We start from the raw sequence: 24,012 nt of genomic DNA on the forward strand, positions 1-24,012 counted from the left end.
TCCATACCCTCCTTACACTTACCCACGCAATCTCTCACTTGCGCACACAGAGCACAGGCTGCCCACACACATCCCGTCACTTGTGTACAGAGATAACTCACTTGCCCACCTGCCCGTGCACTCACTTCCACACTTCCACTCACCTTCAAGAAGGTAACAGCTGCAATAAAAGGGGTGGGAGCATCAGGATGAGAAGTGGGGAGGATGAATTGCAGGCTGTAATTGGTTGAGAGGCTCTGGTGGGTGGGGCCTATGTGACTGCAGCATATGAGGGACCAACTGTGTGAGAGGGGGGAGAGATAGGGAGCGGGAGGGATGTGAGAGAGCAGCAGCCTCCCTGAGCACAGAGCTGAGTCCGCTTCATCCTCAGCTGCCTCTACCTCTCCTTCTATCTCTCTCTCTCTCTTTCTCTCTCTCTCTTCCCCTCTTTCTTTTCTCTCTGTCTCCTTCCCTCCTCTCTGGAGCTCAGGTCTCTGTCCCCCCTTCCCCTGCGGAGGATTCCGGCCACAACTGCTCCCTGCCTGAGATAAGGACATGGGGGTGAGTATAGATCCTCTGGGTCACTTATGCAAACCTATATGTTCATGGGATCTTGGATGTTAGACCTATATTGCTCCGAATATCTCTGAATAGACCTAGCTGTCCTTGTTCCTGAACTTGTACATGCGTCCCATACAAAATATTGTTCTGCATTCTCCTTGTAAACCTAAAAGCATTCAGAGTACAGGAGCTGGCCATGGTGCTGATCAGGTCTAGCGCATTGTCAGACAACGTTACTGCTGTCCAAGGTGCTGATCGGATCAATCCAAATGTCAGACAATGTTACTGCTGTCCGAGGTGCTGATCAGGTACAGCCTACTATTAGGCAGTGCTACTGCTGACCAGGTGCTGAAAAAAATGTATTTCTACACCCCGTCTAATAGTCTGTAGTTCTCAAACGCCCTGAATGATATCCACCTCTCTTGTTTGTCACTAAACTCCTTGTGGCTTTGAATAGACCCCCTCCCCCATCCTTCCGTATCTTGCAAAGCTTTTATCTGTGTAATTATGTGTAGTCCCGACTCCCTTCACATTGATAAATGAGGGATGTCACTGTGGTCTGATTGGCAGCAGAAGGGTTAATGCCCGGCACACTGTGCACTGGGTTATGGATAATTGTGTGCACAGCGCAATGCGGTGTCTGTCTGTCTGTCAGCACTCAGGAGAAGGAGGGAAGGAGAGAGAGGAGAGAGAGAGAGAGAGAGAGAGAGAGAGAGAGAGAAGCCTTGGGAAATGAGATGAGGTAATTTGCCATAGAGAGGAGAAAGATGGAGAAGGTGGTGGAGGGAGTAGAGAGAGAAGGAAGGTGAGAGATAGGGGTGGGAAGAGATAAGGCAGGTGGGAGAATAGTGAATGGTATTTAGGAAAGGATTGGTTGGTACAGAAGGCTCTCGAAAATCAAATCCCCTGACTCAAGAGTAGAGAGGATATTAAATAAGTGGTTTTGTAACACTGAATGGGTTAAGAAGTGCAAGCTATAAATTAGGATCATGAAGGAGAGCCTACATGGAAAAGCTAGAAGAGTCCTGGGTTGTTATCCATTTAAAATGTGAAAAGGGCACTTGAAGGTCAGAGAGTAGTTTGGTGCATTGAATATGTACAGGCAATCATATTGGATTCTAAACTCTGCAACATTAGTCTTCTGTCCTCACCTCCTGAAGTTCCATCTGTGTTTCATTTGTTGTATTGCATACAAGAGTTTTTTAAGGTGATGCAAATTCCTTTGTTTTATCAATCTAATGCCAATAAAAGGTCTCCCTAATTCTAGGGACATATCTAGATATTAATCTTTTCAATTAATCATATGATTATTATATATGCTAATTGGAATGCAACATTGAACTTTGAATGCCAGAGGCCTGTTATCTTTTGCATAACAACTCACTTGAAGGCCACACTGGTATTTATTGGGTTAACATGATAATTGAAAGGGAAAAAACTTTGTAGGAAATTAAGATGATGCAGGGGTGGAGAATGAGCAGAAGCTTAATTGCCAGATGCTCTACATGCTTAAAAATCTAGAGGCTAAATGGCATTCCTTGATTAGGCCCTTTTTGCTTTGTACAGTATGTTTAATGGAAAATCTGACTGTTCATGCTGCATTGCATAGGGATTGGTATCGACAATACAACCATGCCCTTGTATTGGGCAGTGCTTACCTGTGAAGACCATACACTTATAAATTGGTTGCCCGAGGCCCTGGAGTACTGCATGTCATTGATCAAGGTCATAGTGCCTAGACACTCATTCCCCTACAAGGGCTGCTCTCCTTTATAACACACACACACATAACAGTACATGGGTAACTTGCCACGCGCACTTGGCACTCACACACTCATGTATAAAATAAATGTACAATAATCAGATAAACTTAACACACACATGATGTTCTATGAGAACACAGACATTGCGAAGCATACACATACATGTACATGTAATGACATTTAGCATGTAGCAGATGACCCATCTGTGATTGTGGTACATGGAGGTTTTATGTAAGGCTTTGCCATGTTCTGCTCATGGTGTTACATCCATACACTTCCCTCCCAGGAGACAGAGAATGGGGGCAGGGTAGAATGACATATGGCATGGAAGTGAGTGCGGATAATCCCCCACTAGAGTGGAATGGGGAGGGGTGCAATTCTGTGTTTCTAATATAGCTAAAGATCAAAGAGAGATATGTCAGCTATAACCTTGCTGATATAATCACAGAACCATAGGAGAAGGATAGCATATGTGAAGATTGAGGGAGTAAAGCAGTGATACATAGTAATGAAGGGGCCATGGGTGTGTTGTACTGGGTTCATGAATAGGAAAACCTGCAAGGACAACAGAGCATGTTAAATACAGGTGAAAATGATGGAAAGATACCTTTCAATTATGACCTTAAGTTGCACAAGTTGGAAATTCAATGATACACAACAGTGAAGCTGATAAGTATATTGCACAACAGTAGAATAAGCAAGAATTGTCTTTTCATAGGAGGCAGAATACTGAGAAATATGAGAGGAAATTTGAATAAATAATGTGAAGTATCACAAACCTCATAGGAATCAAAATGGAGGTTTAATGATGAAGAATGCAGGAAAAAGTATTCTTTTGTAAATTATTTTAAAATCCATTGATTGATATGAATAGTTAAATACAGCTAGATTAGATTAAGCTTTGTAAATGAAGTGAAAGAGCAGAAGCTGTCTAAAGAGACTTGATTATTAAATATCAATTTGAATGAGAAAATCCCAAGATGGCCGCTCGTCACCTGAACGAGGCTTCTGTTGCGTTTGTATAACTGGGATTTAGGCTTAACCCCTCTGTGGCTAGATGTGACATTAGTGCTGAGCACAGATGCACACTAGAGGTCCCTCTTACGGCAAGTAGGCAATGTATTACATGAATGTTGCACTATGGCATATGAGTGTCTCTGGCTATATCCTCGGGATTCCTTGTTCAGCAGATTGTCTATCTCATGTGGTATTGTGTGTCCATCAGATTCAGCATAATAAATGGATATGCTAGTTTTTAAACCACTGATTGTTTCGTGTGCATTAAGGAGACAAAGTGCCACAGTAATGTCCAGGACTTGGTTTTAAATCTTTATTTTATGAAAATTGAGATAAAATAGCACATGATAAAATATAAAAATTAATTTTTCAGCCTTCACATGTAATATTTTGTTATCTTACTGGGGTGGGAAAGTGTCTGCTCTGCACCTTCCCTTGTCACTGCTGGGCAGGTCCCCCCCTGGGTTTTCTTGCAGCATAACTTCCTGTCTGAGTGTCTTGTATTACAAGCTATGTCATATAACCTTTACTCTTACAAGTTTGGAAATGCTTTGCATTATAAATAGGAGCTGCCATTTTTGATATAACATTAGAAGTGTTCACTAAATTCACAGCCATTAAAATACATTGCATGATTTATGCTTTCGTGTATTGATTTCTTATCACATAAAAGTGCTTGAAATAGTTATTACCTCTTCTCTGTCATATAACTGTTGTGAAGTGGTTTCTTTGACAGTTTTTTTGTCACAGGTAAAAAACCAAACAGCATAATAACCATGTGCATCAATAATAGTGCAACATTCTTTTATGTTCTTACTAAACACTGTTATGCCGAGTACACACTGGAGCGATGTCGTGCCGATTTGGCCAAATTGTAATGAGAAATTGTGCATATCAAGCAGTGTGTATGTATCTTATGTGCTCTTCCATGCGACATCGTCAGGTTTGATGTGCTGCACATCAAACCTGACAATAAAGCATGCAGCGCCATGCATGTTAATGAAGGACAGAACGAGGGAACGCTCCGACCTTCACTAATCGCCACAGTGTATACCGGCAATCATGCGATTTCTAGGGAGGGATGTGAGAGAGCAGCACAGAGCTGAGTCCGCTTCATCCTCAGCTGCCTCTACCTCTCCTTCTATCTCTCTCTCTTTCTCTCTCTCTCTCTCCCCCTCTTTCTTTTCTCTCTGTCTCCTTCCCTCCTCTCTGGAGCTCAGGTCTCTGTCCCCCCTTCCCCTGCGGAGGATTCCGGCAACACTGGTCCAGTGACCCGGTAATCCAACCCAGGTAACTTGCAGGGTTTAACACAGGTACAACCCATGAAATCCTGCAAATCGTCCGACCCGGGTCCCGTTTACAGCATGGGGACTTCCAGGTTTCTTGGTGCTTGGAGATGATGTGCAGTGTGAACGGCCCCGATCTGGGAATAACCCAGATCGGTGCCATAAAAAGAGTCTGCCCAGGGCCTGACCCATTTTGGAACTGTATTCCAAATCTCGAGTCAGATCCAGGACTATGGGGGTATTCAATTAGGCTGCGAAAACGTCATTTTTGCATTTTTCAATTATCCCCGTATTCAATTTCAAAGACTTTTCGCAGGTTCGAAAAGTCTTTTAAAAAAAACAGCGATAACTTTTCACAACTGAATAGGTGGCGAAAAAAAGTGCAGAATTGGGGTTTAGGGGTGCAGGCTTAAAAAAAATAGCCTGCACATTTGGGAATAACCCCTTAAAAGGAACAGTGTCAAAAAAAGTTTTTTTAAAAAAATAGGGAAACCCCAAAAAATACATGTAAAATTTTGGGGTGAAAAAAAAGGGAAAACATTGATTAAAAATAGGGAAATAGGTTCAGGGGTATTCTGTAAGTATGCGGCAGGTGTTCTCTAGAATAGGCTATTAGCGGCAGGTGCATTTTTGCAGAATTTAAAAAAAAACTACTTTAGGGACTTAAAATTATGCTAGTAGCCCTTTTCATGTACCCCAAATTTGATGGGACCACTTAAAAAAAAAAAAAACCTAAGTGCTCTTCTGCATCACTCCTTCAATGTCGGGAAAAAACACCTGCCGCGGGGGTACCCATAGTGATCCCCCATGTCTGGACATCTTTAGGGGGGGGTCCTACAATTATTTCCCGAAAATCCCCATTTTTTTCGTAGATCCCAATTCGCCGGGTCCCGTTTTCGTTCATTTTAAATTGAATACGGGGATAAAGCGGGCGTGCGCCCGATACTTTATCCCAGGAAAAGCTCCGATGTGGATGAAAAGTCCAGCATATACTTTTCGCTCCCAAATTGAATACGGGCCTTAGTTGGAAAAACATTATTAGAAAAGGCAATGTTAATATATATGTCCGATAGAGCTTCCACGGGCTCTATTTTACCCCTTTTCCATCAAAATTCCGGTTCTGACCCGGAGTTGGAACAGGGTTCCTATACGGATCAGACCCCGAATTTTTGCCGGCACCGACTCGGGATATTCCCGAGTCACCGTCACACACACCGGAGTCAGGTCTGCATAGATGCGGCTTTTCCGTTGTGCAAGTGGACGCTTGGAAATGACGTCATCTCCAAGTGCCACTGAAGCCAGACCAATCGGCCGGCTTGCAGCGCACTCCAGGTCATCGTGACCCAGAGTACGTTGTTCTCACAGCAGGGTTTCATGGGCTACGCCCGTGTTAAACTCTGCTATTTACCTGGGTTGCATTGCCGGGTCACAGCGATCCAACCTTCTCCCCTTTCACACCAGGGAGCTGCCCGGGTTAACCCTTCAATAACCCGGGTTTTAGCTCCGGTGTAAAAGGGGTATTAGGCTACTGCAGCTGCAGTTATCAGTGAGTGGATTTTTTCAGGTGATTAACAGTTTAGTTTATCAGCACCTGGTTTCTTTGGGAGATTGGTTTATGCCCATTTGTGTAGAAAAAACCAGGTCACGCCCATGTGTCACATGACTTATCTTTGATTATGGTATTGGGATCACAGACAGCCTAGGGAAGCATAATGGGTCACAGGAAGCAAGAATCACTTTGTAGTTTTATGTTTAACTATTTAAAGGTCCTTAATATTCATCATAGTCACTCATTCATTTCTTAGAGGTAGATTAGAGGGTTTTCGGTAGGGGTTAATGAGATGGTTATTATTAACATTATAATGATGATTATTACTATTATTATTATTGTTAATATTATCGTTATTCATTTTTGTTTAAGTGATCAGGGGCTTGGTAATGAAATGTTACAATAAAGTGTTAAACGTGTATTGCAATCACATGTGTGAAAAACACTCCACATGTAATACTGGTAAATAAAATGGAATACAGGTACAAAACACATAGCATGAGAGTGTGGTCAGAATATAAATCAAACTGTATAATAAAAAGTTAATTTGAGAAATTCTGATATCCAGTAACTAATCATATGATACATACCATTAAGCATCTGTGAAGATGTGGTTATTTGTTCTAAAGTGGTTATTTGTTCTAAAGAGGGCAGCTTTTACCAGTCCATCAATGTTTGGATAAAATAGAGGAACCGGGAGGTACTGGAGAATACAAAAATGTAAAAATAACATTTGCACTGGTACCCGACATACTATTGATGCATTCAGCTGAACCTTACCTATCCAATGGGTTGTATATAGAACAGATCTGTCCCTTCCAAGCTTAACCCTCAGCATCTCGTGCTACCTCTGTTGGATGTCATGATGTTATAATAGTGTATGGCCCAAGAGCAGAATGAATGTTATGTAGAGGTAGGTCTATCATTATATCATCACTACCTCCTGTCTGAAGTAACCAGTCAGAGACTCCATCATACCCACTATTCATGACATGGATTATTGGGGATATGATTACTGATAGGTAGCATGGACATAACTACCATAGGTGCAAGGGGTGCAGCTGCTATGGGGCCCAAAGCTTAGAGGGGCCCATCTTCCTTGTCAAAGTTACTTGTGTTATATATATATATATATATATATATTTTACCATTGCGTGGTACATAGGGGCCCTAACAAACTTTTGCTATGAGGCCTTCAAATACTGGATTATGCCCCTGATAGTTAGTCTACACAATTAGGACCTATGGCAATGCTCCGATGTAGATTTATGTACATTACTGCATATAACATTTAAAGTGTGTTTTTATACTGGTAGAATACAGGGCTGGCTCCAGGGGGAGCTGCACCCTGTCGAGGACACGACCCATGCGCCCATTATCTACATGCGGCCGAAAATGGGGGTGTGGCCTAATTACCATAAACCACACCCCCTAAATGACGTTATTTGGGGCCGTATGGCACGCCTCCATTTAACATCTGGATGGGGGTGAGCCCAGCACTATGTCAGTAGCTGGGCTGCCCCCAGCTCTCTTCCTGCACTAAATGGGTGCCACGCGCGCATCCATTCCTCTTCTCCGGGGCCGGCACCACTGCGGCGGTGGAGGTGCCCAACCTCCCGCGGGACACTTCGTCCCATGAGTGAAACAGCAGGGCAGTGCCCTAAAAACAGGACTGTCCCAGTGAAATTGGGAATGGCTGGGAGGGGTGCACCCTCCGTGGGGTGGTGTCCCTGTTCAACCGCACTGGTCGAACATGCCTCGAGCCGGCCCTGGTAGGATATATCTTTTATAATCATGTGATAAATTTGTCTTCTTGTGTGTACAATAGACAGGTTTGTGCACTTGTGCTGAATACCATTAAATTAGCATTTTCTTATTGTATCCTATAAACATTGTTTTACACAACAGTAAGTAATCTTATGTTAGTCAATAGCCATAGCTTTTTTTGTAATTTTATAGAATCTTTCCATCTACTATAATAGCTCAAGGCTCATACAATATACTGTATGATAGGATTATAACACTTTATTACCATTCTAATAAAACTAATTTAATTGTACATAATACAATTATTTCTGTCACTTATTTACACTTCAATGCACTAAGATTAATTTGATAAATAAGTGTCATAATGGCAGTCTTACTAGTCTCCATGAATGAACCATGACAATATAAGGATCCTACAATTTCCTAAGTCATATATAAAATAATGCTTGTGTTACATTTATGGGATAGTTACCTTGCTACCTGGGACCCTTGTGGGTAGAGTGAACAAGACATGGATGTGCTGATTTTGTAAGGATCGTGAATGTAGCTTAAGTATTCTATAGCTGCCCCTTTACGTGTCATTTCGTCCAGACATTGCCTATTCAGCACAGTGTAACCTATATAGTGCACCAAAGATGGCTGCCTCGCCTGGTCCTCTCATGGGCAAAATGAATAATCATTGGAATTTATGATACAAAATGGCTGCCTTAACTCTTCATGTTCATGGCTTTCTGTATTGCAAATATATTCCTCTGTTTTATGTTCATGGCTTCAGTATTTCTGTAGAGCTAGACCTCTGTATAATGTTTATGAGTTCTGTAAAGCGCCTTGAGTCCTTTCAGAGTAAAGCACCATGGGCCCGATTCAGCAGCGATCACAGCTGCGAATTTGCATGGAACGCAGCTGCAAAAAACATGCTAATGCTTGCCAAAGCTCAGCCGGCATAAAGACGTGCTCGCTCATATCCATCCAATCTTGTTCTTCTGCATAAACATCGATAGCATCGTGCAGTCACGTAGCATTTACAACAGGTTTGACCAGCCGCAGACTCTGCAAGTCTTGTTGCACACAGAGGGCTCTCATGCTATGTATGTGGCAGTGGCTATTTTATGCACGCTCATGAAACGGCGTTCAAACGTACATACACCCCTGCATTTTTCTGAACCATCCCGTCCCGTCACCACCCCTAAATGCTGACAGCCTGTCACTCACTTTACAAAGGATTCCTCTGTGTGTCCGTAATAGCAATATGACTGCTGCGCACGCATAGTGCGTTTTATACGCATGGGCGATGGCAAATGATCGCTCGATCTACTTCCGTAATAGCTGCTGAATCAGGCCCTATATCAATATAATTATTATTAATAATGTAATATATAAGGAAATTAAAATTGAGAGGTCCAATAGTAACCACATAATGAAAGGAGATTGCTTGGTACATTATTTCATATCATTCCTTATACTGTAATATATTATTGCCTTAAATATCAATTAAGTTATACTATTGTTGTTATATCATCACAAGGCACCCATCACAGTATAAGTGATGACATTACTAATCACATTTATATACATACTAGTCACTTGTTTATTACATAATCAGACCACATACTGTAATATTCCTTGGGGAGTAGCTGTTGCACAGCCTGGCATGCAATAACATATAGGACCTACCAAGATTTCAAATGTCTACATATTACATAAGGGACATGATTCCATTGGGCACGAGGTTTAGCAAGATAAACCCAATTTTGGATTACTGTGGGTATGCGTGATCCCGATACCCGCAGTATCCAATAAAAAAAAGCGGTCGCAGGGTTTTCAGAGATGAAAACTCAGCAACACGTAAAATAAATAAATAAAAATGATACTCACCTGTCCAGGGGTCTGAGGTGGTCTCCGCGGCTCCCGGTAGCCTCCCCTCCATCTTGTCACTGGGGTGGGGGCTGCTGGGAGGCTCCGGGAGCTGCTGGGTGGTGCAAGGGCTGCTAGGAGATGTAGTTCTCCCAGCATTAGCTAGGGGGGAATACACACACACCGGGGTCACTCACACTCATGCACACACACACTCACTCATACACACTTACAAACACTCACACACGCTCACACACTCACCCTGCAGCAGAAGACCCAGCTCCCGAAGCTGCATTCAGAAGACACAGCTTCAGAAGGTAAGTAATTAAGGACTAATTAAGCTAATTCTAAACTTCCAATTGCTTACTTAGCCCTCAGAGGGGTGCGGCTGGGGTCCCAGAGCAAGTGTCACTGCTAGTAGAAAAAACTTGGAATTTAGTAAAAGTCACAAAAACATGAACATTTTATAAAAAAAGTATAAAGATATAGGTTATTTGTAAATATATTTTGGGCTGTAGATACCTTCTCGGGGAGTTTTGTGGTATAGCAGATTAAGACCATGTCACCAATTAGAATGGAAATAATCAGATGCTATTTGGCTGTGATTCTCTGCCCTGGGAGTACCGGTATACTAAGTTTAATGTTCTTGTGGAAAGTGTTTTCCATCTGTAGACAAGGCCAAATAGTCATATATCATAGAATATTCCTCCTAAATAACCCTGTAATAGTTATGGGCAGGAGCGTGAGGGTGGGGTGGGTACTGATTACCTGGGCTGTTGGAAGGGCTCGGGCCAGCTGTTGAGTGGGCAATATGTCCCACTATGGAGCGTGTAATGCTATGAGCGGGCATGGCCACGCATCCTGGATTTGGACACACTTCCCCCAGTACCCGTGTCCCATTGATCTCTCAGGTTATGAGGCACAGGTTATAAGTTAGGTACTAGGGATTTGCAGAGTGGTATAGACAAAAGATGCATGATAGGATCAGGATTAGGTGGCAGTGGTGTAACTTCATCCCAGACACCCGGAGGCAAGTTATAATTTGGTGCCCCCCATCACAGCCGCTGACACTGTAATGTAGCAATTTGCATGCAGGCAGGCTATAGATAGACGAAGGGAGCAGCTGATGGTCTGACATGGAGCTCTCCACTAGTGTATGGTGGCTTCTCAGGTGCCGGGACAGGGTCCCATGTATTGGGTGGCTCTGAGGGTACACTCCGGGTATATAATTATATGTTGCGGACAATGGAGGAGGTGCCCCTTCAGAGCTGGAGCCCGGCGGAAGGCGCCTCCATTGTCTCCCATAGTTCTGCCCCTGTTAGGTGGACAGAGTTGAACATTAACTGGCTAAAATAGAAAATATGCAGACTTGTGTTCTAGTACTCACATAGAATCAGGGTGCAAGGAGGCAAATGGGGGACGGGGGGTTGGGGTGCCCAGGTTTCATAGTAATGCACACTTTTATTCTCATTCATCAAAGCGGAAATGTACTGGGACAATAATATATTCAATTTAGTGATCTATATCATTATTCCTATTACTTATATGTCACCTAAGGAGACCCATCTGGCATACTTGTCTCCAAAGCTTACAGTGTGCAGGTGCTAGACCACCATTAGAAGGGGGTAAACGTTAACAATACTTTTAAAATAACAGTAGATATTTCCATACATTGAAAGAAGACAAACATTGAAAATGTCAATGGTAGAGATTTGGGGAAGAACATAAGGTCTGATTCATTAAGGATCGCTATTGCTAAACATACGCAGATGGACAATTGTTGCGTACTGCGTATGCATCCAAGTGTGCGAAGGTACCACGTGCGCAAAGGATTGCATTGCCATCACACAGACCACAGAGAGCCATTGCAGAGTGATTGACAGGCAGTGAGCGTTTGGGGGTGGTGACGGTGGAGTGGGGGCGGAGAAACGCAGGTGTGTCTCTCAGTTTGAACGCCGTTGCATTGGCGTGCATAAATTAGCCAGTGAGATTGCATACGCAGCTTGAGTACTTACTGCGTGCAATGAGGTTAGCAATTTCTAAGAGCTGCTGTAATTCTGCATGAGGGGCCGATGGTACTCGATGTTACAGATGTTTGTGGAGGTTTGCAAGGTATTACGGATGTGAGATAGCGGTAGTGGGAGGCAGTGGGCGTCTATGCCGGCTGTGCGACAGCATTGATTAGCGTATTTTCCCAGCAGACCTGCGTGCAGTTAGGGAGGTGCGATTGCAATAGCGATCCGTAGTGAATCAGGCCGATAGTGCGCATCACTGATGTTTGTGAGTAGAGACTATTCGGGATCCAGATAAAATCCAAAAAGTTATTTTGTAAAAGTTGGCTGTTCTCTCAATGTGTGTGAAAAATAAATTCCCAAAATGTTATATAAGGTCAACGTGTCCAGCAAGCCACTATTAGCGATTAAGATGGAACTATTTACATGGACTGCCATGGCATACTGCGCATGCACATGTCCGACTTATTGTGAGTTGGAGCTGTCTTTCCATGAAGGTGGCGATTTGGGGCAGGGACGGAGCAGCAACACTGCTATCACATGGAACTGTTCTGAAGGGAGGCAGTTATTAGACCGGCGGACTGATGGCTGCTGGTCTAAATACTGACGCCTAAAGCCCGACATGGGACTTAAGATAGGCGTCAAAATACTGCCGCCTATCTTAATCCCGACGCTGGAAGACAGACAGACGCCGGACCAATCGAGGTAAGTCTGGCGCATCTAAACTGTTAGACGAAGGGAGGGGATTAGATTTAGGTACCCCTGTGGGGATTTAGGGTTAAGCACCCCCCGGGGAGGGTTAGGCTAGGGGAAAGGGAGGATAGGGTTAGGTGCCACTGGGGGGGGGTTAGCGTTAGGCACCCCCTGGAGGGTTAGGTTTAGGGTGCGGGAAGGGAGGGTTAGGATTAGGCACCCCCGGGGGGATTTAGGGTTAGGAACCACCCTGGGAATTTTATGGATAGGCACCACCAAGGGAGAGTTAGGGGAAGATAAGGGAGCGTTAGAATTCTTATCAGCCCCAGTCGGGATATCCTCCCGTCTGGCTTCTGCAGTCGGAATTTCAATCCCGCTGGGATTTCAATTCCATTCTGATTTATTGGGGCTGTCGTGGCCGTGTATCTGAAGCTCCGTGCCATTCTGAGTTGCACACGTGGCGAGGGGGAGCCTGTTTCTGACAGATCTCTTGTGCCCAGCATGGTGCTGGTGTAATTGCTGATACCAATGATGACGGTTACGTAGGTTGGCATAAGATGACTGGGCAGAGCGGCTTCCCGCTTGCAGGCGCACAAAGATCATTGCAGTAACTGAATGGAATCTTGCATTAGCATAAGGCACTCAGGGCCTGATTCAGAGGTGCTCGCAAAAAGCGAGCGCTCGCTCTGAATCAGGGCGGACGCAGGTTTTTTTAGTTGCGGCCTCTTGGCCGCTCGCATAGCTGTGGGTGACCACCCACAGCTATAGCGAGCGGCCATGATGATAGTCGCGACGGTCAAGACCATCACGACCATCGGGCTTGCGATGAGACCCTTGTGGTAGGGTCTCGTGGCCGCAAGCCCCAGAGAGCTTTCGACTCTAACAAGGCTGAAAGCTCTCCCACTGACATCACTTGTGATGTCAGTGGAGCCGGCCCCAGACGGTAGGCGTTCGCATGGGAACGCCTCCGTTTTTGAAGCCACCCCCCCGCCACGCCTACAAAATGGGGTGAGCTGTCGAACAACATCGACAGCCGCCCCTTTTGTAGTGAGTCCCAGAGTGAGCGCTTTTTGCGCTTGCTCCGGGGCTCGCGTACGCGCAGTGCACACACTACGCGTGCGCACTGGGCCACCATCAACGCGCTTGCGAGTAAAATGCGCTTGCGAGCGGGTCAGAATCAGGCCCTCAGTCTGGCTTCCATAGGTACCCCCTAATACAGCACTTTACCAACTCAGAACCAGCCCTGTAATCTTCATTTCCTGACATTAGAGGGTTAAGCTACCACTGTGCCGCATACTGGGGATTTCTATAAAACTGTTCTGAAGTGCGGCTGTGCTCGTCATGCCCTGCGTCACACATTGTTTGGCCTTGAGATCCGTGCAGTTTCTGAGAACAGAACATTTAGTTTTTCCTGCCAACCTAATAATAATCTCTCACCTTTCTTCCTTGGTGTTATCGATCTTCCAGGCCTATACAGCATTGACATAAGCTTATTTGAAAGTTAAAGACTAACAGGGGTATTCAATATGGGTGCGATAACATTGTTTTTGCGTTAATATCGGAGCTATGACGTCATTATCGCAGGTTTTAGTTTTACACTGTATTCAATTTCAAAGACTTATCGCAGTTTTGAAAAGTCTTTGATAAAAAACGGGGATAAGTTTTCACCATTGAATAGGTGTCGAAAAAAGTGCAGATTTGGGGTTTAGGGGTGCAGGCTTAAAAAAAATAGCCTGCACCCCTGGGACTGACATTTAAAAAAGAACTGTGTCAAAAAAAGTTTTAAAAAAAAATAGGGACACCCCAAAAAATGTATTTAAAAATTGGGGTGAAAAAAAAAAAATGGGAAAAAATTGTATAACAATCGGGAAATAGGTTCAGGGCTATCCTGCATGTATGCGGCAGATGTTTTCTAGAATAGAATTATAGCGGCAGGTGCACAAATGCAGAATTTTTTAAAACTGACTTTAGGGACATAAAAGTATGCTAGTACCCATTTTCATGTACCCCAAATTTGATGGGACCACTTAAAAAAATGAAAAAAATAACCTAAGTGCTCTTCTGCATCACTTATTCAATGTCGGGAAAAAAACACCTGCTGCGGCTATTTAAATCCCCGACTTTCAATTAAAGGCTAAAACGGGGGTACCCATAGTGATCACCCATGTTTTTACAACTTTAGGGGGTTCATACAATTATTTTAAGAAAAAATTTGTAACTTTACGCAAATCCAACTTCGGAGTTTCCCGTTTTCGTTAATTTTATATTGAATACGGGGATAAGCGGGAGCGCGCACTATACTTTAACGCAGAAAAAAACTTCGATATGAAACGTTAACTTCGACAGTGAAGTTAACGTTTCATATTGAATACCCCTCTTAGCCCCCTTTTCTCTCCTGGTTTATTGATTTGGAATCTCTGAAGGGCCAGATTCTGAGTTGTGAGCAAAAAAGAGCAAGTATCTTTGCACCTGGGTAAATCCATGCTGCACTGCAGGGGGGGGCAGATGTAAAATAGGGATGGCCATCGTTGGCCTGTCCATCGATGGTTACCATTGATGGGTCCATCGGTGGTTACTGTCGATGGCACAAAAACCATCTATGGTGAACCATCGATGGTTTGCACCCCTCGATGGCCACTGCTGCAGGGGTGGGGGGGCGGCGAGTGCGGGCCAATCAAAAATAGAGACTGGGCTTAGCAGGCGCCAGGGCCAAGCTCAGGGCCTGATTCAGAGCCGGATGCTCTTTCAGAGCGCTCGCTCTGAATCAGTGCCCTCACTCTCTTTTTTTAGAGCGGCCTCCTGGCCGCTCGCATAGCTGTGGGTAACCACCCACAGCTATAGCAAGCGGCCAAAAAGAAAAAGATGACCATCGCGACCATCGGGCTTGCAACGAGACCCTTGTGGTAGGATCTCGTTGCCGCAAGCCCTGGAGTGCTTTTGGCTCTATCAGAGCCAAAAGCACTTCCACTGACATCACTTGCGATGTCAGTGGGGCCGGCCCCAGACAGTAGGCGTTCCCATGGGAACGCCTCCGATGGCCAACCATGCCCCCGGCACGCCCACCAAAGGGGGCGTGCTGTCACTCACCATCAACAGCACGCCCCCTTTGTAGCGAGACCCATAGCGACGGCTTGCCCGTCGCTATGCGGGTCTCGCGCATGCGCGAACGACGGAGCCGGGTCTCTCTTGTGCGCATGCGCACTTGGTCAACATCGACCCGCTTGCGAGCACTTGGCGCTCGCGCGCGGGTCTAAATCAGGCCCTCTGTCCTGTCCATTGCATCCCTCGATGGCCACCGCTGCGGGGAGGGGCAGCGAGCGTGAGCCAATCAAAAACTGGGACTGGGCTTAGCGGGCACCAGTGCCAAGCTCTGTCCTGTCCAGAAAATAAAAACATTGGCTCCCACTTGTCTATTGATGGCCAAGAACCATTGGATCTTTGCCATCGATGGTAAAAGCATTTTGAATCATCGATGGTCGATGCCCATCCCTAATGTAAGATGTGCAGAGAGATTGAGATGAGAGAAGGATGTGTCCTAGATCAAATCTACATTGCAGTGTAAAAATAAAGCCGTCTAGCATTTGTGGGCTACATGCAAAAGCAGACAGTATTTACCCTGCATGCAATAAATAAATGTATTTACACACCGGGCATTGCAATGTGGTTTGTTCCAGATACTAAGGACCTGATTCAGACCCGGTTGCTAGGAAGCGTTCACTCGTAGCAGGCGATATTCCAAAATGTGCACATGTGTATGCATCGCAGTGCGCGTGCGTGAACCAGTCCAAGCAATTGGGAAGCATATGCTCACCGAGCATAGACAGCACGGCTGAAAGAATGACAGGAGAAGACGTTTGTGGGTGGTAAAAGGGGCAGGCCACTAGAAACGGGGGGAGTGGAAATACGAATGCAAGCGTGCCTGAGCATCTTAACGCCATTTCAGAGGCATGTATAATTAACAGGCAGCATCAAAGTACAGGTCACCTGGTTGTATTTCACACTGAAGTGATCGTAGTTCTAGCTGTAGGGTATAGTCAACCTCAAGCGCTGCATTCACTTCCGATGGTACCCGATGGTTGCATACACGTCCTGGAGATGATGTGCGCAAGTGGGCATCTTAAGTCAGGCTGGTGGGCATCTGCATACACAAAGAGATCACATGCCAAGACCTAGCGGTCGTGCTTATGCCTTGCCGTGCGATCTCCTGCCTTGCTGTCACTTAGCCGAATTTGCATACGCTGGGAACGAGCGTATGCATCTAGCGACCAGGTCTGAATCGAGCCCTAAGTTACTTGTTTTGCTCCCAACTCAGAATCAGACCCAGATTGTGTAGGCCCACTGTGTCTCTACAAGAGGCTTGCACAGCAGTAAGTTCTCACTTTGTGTTAGCGCTTCCCGCACTCTCTCTGTCCTGGGTATACATACCTCCCAACATTCCAACTTATTTGATCAGCACAAGGAAAAGGCAACCTTGTGGTAGGGGTGGGGTTGTGCCGTAAGGACATGGCCTTATCAAAATGAGGTGCTAGGTCCCCCAGTTCCCTCCCTTCATCTATAAAATACCCAAACATCCTTTTAATCTCATACACACCAGAAAGAGGTGCATTTGGCACTGCCTGGCATGCCCAGGGCACTAAAGTATCCTGGTATGGCCCTGGGTGGGATGATCCCACAGAATCATGCCAACTCTCGGGAGCTGTTAGAATCCTGATGTCGGCATCTTGAAAGGGTTAACATACCGACACTTGTTGGTTGGTATGCTAACCCTTCCACCTCCCCCTACCCTAACCCTAACTACCCCTCTTTGGTGCCTAACCCTAACCTCAGTTCCTAGTGCCTGAACCTAACCTCCCCGGTGCCTAACCCTAGCCCTCCCCCCTTAGTGCCTAACGCTAACCCTCCCCCCTTAGTGCCTAAGCCAAACCCTCCCCATAGTGCCTAACCCTAACCCCGCACCCTAAACCTAACCCCCCCCAACACCCCGATACTTACCTTCGGTATCCAGGCAATCAGGATGGAGTCACTGGGCTTCTGTCCGGCGTCGGGATTTCGTCCGAACACATACACTTCTGGTCGTATTGCTAATACAATCAGCTGGGGTGCTCTGCAGCAGAAGGGGTGCCTGGCCAAAGTGGGTGTCCTAGGATTGGGTGTATTAGGATCATGTGATGGGCACACACCCTATCCTCGGATGCCCTCTTTCACAAGGTATCCAATTGCTACTGGCCAGTGACAATAAATACAGCAATGCAGCCTGGGTTCTGCATGCTTAAATAGCTATTAAACAGGAATAATGTTGTTGTGATTAATTCAACTGTAATACACTATTACTTTCTGTCAGCATTTAAAAGAGAACAGGTAACAATTACCTACTGACACCTCCAAACCAGTGCTTTCAAAAGTGTATGTATTTATTTATTTTAAAGGGTAATCACCTGAAAAAAGAATATGATCACACATGAAACATAAAGGGATAATACATTGTTCATTGTTCAATTTCTTTTATGAAACACAACTACAGCTTTAAAGCACTAATATGGTCCTGATATAGGACAAAAAGCTTAAATGATAAAGCTGACGTGTCATTTGCTTGCTGTGACACCACTGGAATTATATGATTCCTCATTTTATAGTCAGCATAGGTATTTCTGTAATGAGGGATCTTATAGTTCAATCATATATGTACTATTTGTGCAGAGCTAGATAAATGCCACTCTCTTTAGAAATGAGTGATTTCTCCATCATACTGACACAAGTAAGTTTAGTATAAACACATCAATAATAGTATATTATTATTATTATTATTATTATTATTATTATTATTGTTGTAAGTTGCACACAGAGAGCAAATTTTACTAAGCGGCAGTTTGATGGCGGTTTCTATTCTACTCTAAACCCCGGCGGTTTGGTGGCGGGTTCTATTCTGTTCTAAAGCCCGGGGGTTTGGTGGCAGGTTCTATTCTGTTCTAAAGCCTGGGGGTTTGGTGGCGGTTTTAAATGACAGCCCTGTTCTATTCTAAAATGTGTTTTGATGGCAGTTTTGCAGCGGTTTTGGCCTTAGTAAATCTGCAGATAGCAAAACCGCCACCAAACCACAGTCAAAACACATTTTAGAATAGACTAGAACAGGGCTGTCATTTAGAAACTGCTGCAAAACCGCCTCCAAACCCCCGGGGTTTAGAGCAGAATAGAACCCGCCACCAAACCGCCGGGGTTTAGAATAGAATAGAAACCGCCGTCGAACCGCCGCTTAGTAAATTTTGCCCAGGATCTCAAACTCCTAAGCAAGAACAGCATTTGTACTGTTGCTCTTAGAAAAGAACCATTTCTGTGCTTGGTGCTCTCTCCAGGGTTTGTACTACAGTAGATTTGTGATTTTATATAAATATCAGCACATATCAGCCCATTTACCAAATACCTATTACCAGTTGTTAACTAAAATTACCAGAAATTTTTCCCCAATGAAAATACTAATCTTTTGCTGAAAAACAGATTGTATGTTTCTTTTGGAAGCTTCTGCGATTATTACTATTATTAATTTAAATTTGCAAATCTTGTCCTCTGTGTGAACGGTGAAGACGTATGTCCTGGAAATGGAGGCACAGCAGTATTTAGCATGTGACTGTAGTCCTGGTACTTCGTGACTGTGGTTGTAACATTTTACTTCTCCTTTATATTTCCCATTTGATGTGTCTTGGGCTTAGAAAACAGACGATCACATCTGCTTATTTCACTTGTTAATGATTGTCATGATAGATTTGCAGTATGTTCTTGCAACTCGACGTGGCATCGAGTGAACGGAAGACCTCTGGAAAGACTCATGCCGCCTGCATAGCTTCCCACAGATCCCTGATATTTGTAGGTGCAGGATTTGGGTGCGAATGGACCTCTCCACCTCGTCCCGTAAATGCTCGGTTGGGTTCATGTCGGGCGAACGTGGTGGTCACACCATTCGTCCAAACTCTCCAGAATGCTCCTCGAACCAATTCTGGACAATTTGGGACTGATAACATGGTGCATTATTCTGTTATAATATTCCATCATTGTGGGGGTACATGAAGACCATAAAGTGCTGCAAATGGTCGTCAAGCAATGCAATGTACGGTTACCAGTCAATGATGTGTTCAGGCAGACCAGCAGACCCAACCCATGCCACGTGAACACAACCCACACCATTATGGAATTACCACCAGCCTGCATGGTACCTTGTTGACAACTGGGATACATGGCCTATTTGGGTCTACACCACATCCGAACCCTAACATCAGTCCAAAACAACTGGAACCGTGACTCATTGGACAATGCCACAAGTTGCCAGTCCTCCTGGGTCCAATTTACGATGTCACGAGCCCAGGTGAAGCACTGTGTCTGGTGTCGTAGTGTTACCAGGAGCAATCTGGTGGGTCTTCTGCTCCTCTATCCCATGGAAGCTAAAGAACAGAACATGCACTGACCTTCTGGATGTGCGTCTGCTACTTCCTGCATTGAATGTGGATGGATGTGGATTTGAGCCAGTGTCACTTGTCTGATACCACAGACAATTCTGGCCAGATGCCACTGGTCACTATGAATTAAGCACCTGTGGTTGGCTACTGCGCTGTTCACAGTGGGTGGTAATGCCTTCTATGAGGTATTCCTAGTACAGACGTAACACTGTAGTTCAAGGAATGGAATATTACTTCCATTGGGCACTCACTATCATTCCCCATTCAAACTCGCCTTGCCATGAACAGCCCAGTCAGTGTTCAGACTGACTCATGAGATTTCAGATTACAACTGATGCAAGTCTGGGCATTTCCATGATGTCACAACAGTTTGGTGACGCCACCTACTGTACCATTACCTTTACATACTGCTATCCCATGATAGATCTCTATAATAGCATCAGTAAGGAACATCAGCAGCCACAATTATTATATATCCACATAACTGCAAATCGAAAGCATGAAGCAGATCTATTATACTGGGGATTTGAAGTTCGATTTGAAGTCCGATTTTAAGGTCGATTTCAAATCGAAAGATAGTAAATAAGGGTTTTGTGATTTGGGCTATGTAAAAGTACCAATGTTTTTCCGATGGGCGATTTGAGGGCGATTTGAGTCCAAATTAGATTTGAAGTCCAATTTTACATTCGATTTGGCCTTTAGTAAATACCCAAAAGCAAAATCGAAGCCAAATCGAATGAAAATCGCACCTCAAATCATTCAAAATGCCAAATCGACCTTTAGTAAATTTACCCCTAAGCGTCTCTCCTACAGTTCTAATACACGAAAGCAGTGCTGATATAGGAGAAAGAGCTCAAATTCTAAAGCTGACATGTCAGTGCGCTGTGACTCCATTGGCAGTGCCCCTGTATATGGTGCTTGAATCTACTGACTCTATAAAGCATTTCTGTAACCTAGGAATCTTAAAGAGCAATCATACAGTATATGCACTAATTGCTCACAGAGTAATGCTAGATACAGAAGCACCACCCTTAGTGTCCATGCTGGACAGATAATAGATATGTATATAATTTAGCTCAGCAATACACATTGTTTCATAAGTATCAATTCCAAATATTAATATGTCTCAATAGGCATATCTGGCTTTTGTTTTTACTATATAAATATCTTTCTAAAGGCGAAGCTTCCGAAACATCTAAAGCCCAATATTGATCTACTGAGTAAATCAATTACACTGGAAGGAGCTGATGCTAAGTTGATTGTACGCCTGTCATGCGTATCTTGCATGTTTTCACACTGCGCATGCGGAACATATGCATGAACTGTACGGCCGGTCCACAACCACACAACGTAGAACCACTCTGTGGCAAAGCCTGTATCCAGTGTAAGCAACAGAGCTGATCTGTGAAGAAAACAACTCTGCCCTGATAATGTAAAGGCCCAAGTGCGAAGCATAGTAAACAGCATATTAAATTTATATAAATCTGTGAATTTTGGAAAAAGTTGCTGGAGAGTATAATGAAACCAATACATTTAAGTTGTCTGAAAGCAGATGACCCTGCGTATAGCAATAAAGCTTGCAGTGTTGATAAGTGTAGCTCTGCAAGCAGTAAACTGTCCGATTTTCTGGTCTGCAGAGACAATAACCTGGCCTGAAACAGTTATAGGTGACATCATGCAAGTGTGCTCCCTGTTCTGATATCACCCATTGTCTGGGTGCTAGAGACTCAAGGGCTGTCAGCAGCCAGATACTATGTAATCTGCCACCTGTAAGAGCTGCCAATGACTCTGGACCAGCGCCAGATTGGTCACCCTCACACTCTTATATTAATAGTCGATAGATGCTGCTAGCGATACAGATTACAGCAGGGCTTCTCCTTACTGCAGAGTTCTCTGCAGGTACATTTCCAAATGGTTGTGAGAATAGATGTATATACAGACCTAGGGCACCCTCACACACATACACCATCTCACATGATCAGTAAATACTTTGTCCTTTAATCAGTGATAACGCATACATCACGGATTATCAGGACATGGACTAAGGGCCCCATTTATTAATGGCATTTGCAATGTGATCTGAGCATGACATTACCGGCCATGATCGCATTGCAAGATGCGATCATAGCGCTGGAATGTATAATTCAGCACACAGGGGGAAAGGGGCTCCGAAAGGACCCCGTCCCTGCAATGTGCTGAGAGAGTTGCCAGGGCTTCTGTGCTTGCATATTCCCGCTAACTGCACATGTGTGGCCGCCATTGCTGGAGGGGTTAATTATGCGAAGTTTAGCCCATAGGCTACAGCAGCTAACACCATCTTCAGATAGCATTAGCTGTGGGGGCCAAGTTGGTAAATTTGCCAGTATCGCATCCCGCATAGAAACCTATGGGGCAAGTGGCTGCCTGCTGCAGGTATTGGAAATATCTGCTGCAGTCCCTTAGTCATACATCTGGGGGAAACTTAATATTTGCAGTTAAACCCTCGAAAACGATATGATAAATGGGCCCCTAAGAATTGTATCCAGTTTACAGAACAAAGAAAGTGTTGGCCTATGTAGTAATAGCCACAGTAGTGCATACATGCCGACATACTGGCTGCCCGTTCTGGGAGGGGGCAGCCAGACTGGCAAAATCGGGGGCGTGGCCGGCGTTTGTTGGCGGAGCAGGGGACGTGGCCATGCGATTGCATCATTTTGGCCCCACCCCTGCTACACAATGCCGACATTTCTGGCATTGTGCAGCAGGGGGCGGGGCTAAAATGACGCGATTCTGCGTGAATCGTTCCACTGGCAGAACCCCACTGTGCAGGATTCTCATACAGTCGTAGGGGGCAGGAGGGGTCGGTGGCTTCCTGGAGCAGCACCCGATTTTCGTGAGGCTCCCGGTCAAATCGAGAGGGTAGGCAAGTATGCAGTAGTGTCATGATTATATTAACAATCCTTATCATGGCTTGTGTTTGTGCTTGCAACATAATTATCCCTACTATGTATTAAAAATCTGAGCAGAGACAGTGGATGTGAGAGGAGGCTGTCCTTATGCAATACAACCTGCGGGTATTTAGATGTGGAGATGTTGCAAATAGCAACCAATCAGATTCTAGCTATTATCTTCTAGAAGGTGCTAAATAAATGTTAAGTAGGATTTGATTGGTTGCTATGGGCAACATCTCCACTTCTAAATATACCCCCTAGGAGTCTTTCTCATTGCAGAAAGGCTCCTCTACACCTTCGGACACTGCACATAACCAGCAGTGTCACTATACAAAAAGCTTCCGAGAAGAGAAGAGCACTGACTGTGGGAGAGGGATCCTGCGAGAATGCCTCTATAGGTATAAAGCAGTTGACCCCATCTGGAGCTTGGTAAATAGGTCAGACTGCACTCCATATTGAGAATAATGGGGACTGCAGTCTACAGCATTAATTAGCCTTTTGCAGACGTCTGTGATATCTCCTGCATTAGACTATTGCTACATTACTGCGATACTTCAAATCACGCGGAAATAAAAGCAGAAATGCAATTTCCGCATCATTTAAGTAAATAAGGGCCTGATTCAAAAGCACCAAAGTCTTTAATGGTCATCAACAAACCGGGAAATCATGCATGCCATCTGTGCCAATGCTTCTTGTAAAACAGAAATCAGGGCATTCACCTGTTTACGCTGACGGGCGTCTAATAGGCTAATTTGCTCCCAAATGATGCCCTGCAAGTTCACGTTTCCCAGTTCATAAAAAGAAACTCACTGTCAGCAACCTGATTAAGACCCCCATGGGGCCCAAGGCAAGACTTTGTTTGAGCCCCCTACCTTCCCTTCTTTTTGTCAAAAGACACCAGGCTAGAGACAATATGGGTCCCGTAGGTGTCCACCGGGCCCTAGGTGAGAGCCTCGGCTGCCTAATGGAGGACCCAGCTCCGGTCAGGAGGTTTGAATAAAAGCAGCACTGCATCTAAAAATCAGGAACAGATGGCAACTGTGGATCAATGTTGTCCTCGTGAGTCCATTTAAGGGTGGGTAAGTAAGTATCATTATTTTGTGGGGAGTCCTGGTGCGAGCACCTGCCTGACCCAGTGATCACCGCACCACACAGA

The 24,012-nt window shown here is 44.7% G+C and overlaps 1 protein-coding gene across 1 annotated transcript in view; it reads left to right on the forward strand.

The window, feature by feature from the left end:
• The first annotated feature begins 308 nt into the window (after positions 1-308).
• The window catches only part of ATP1A3 (ATPase Na+/K+ transporting subunit alpha 3), a 103,791-nt gene continuing 80,087 nt past the window's right edge, over positions 309-24,012 (forward strand). The window contains exon 1 of the mRNA XM_088453193.1: positions 309-540. Within this exon, the coding sequence (XP_088309319.1) occupies positions 535-540 (6 nt within the window). The 5' untranslated portion in view covers positions 309-534. The remainder of the gene's footprint in view (positions 541-24,012) is intronic.

Source organism: Taudactylus pleione, unplaced genomic scaffold, assembly GCF_031769625.1.
Source record: "Taudactylus pleione unplaced genomic scaffold, aTauple2 ptg000572l, whole genome shotgun sequence".
In the NCBI taxonomy this organism is placed as follows: Eukaryota; Metazoa; Chordata; class Amphibia; order Anura; family Myobatrachidae; genus Taudactylus; species Taudactylus pleione.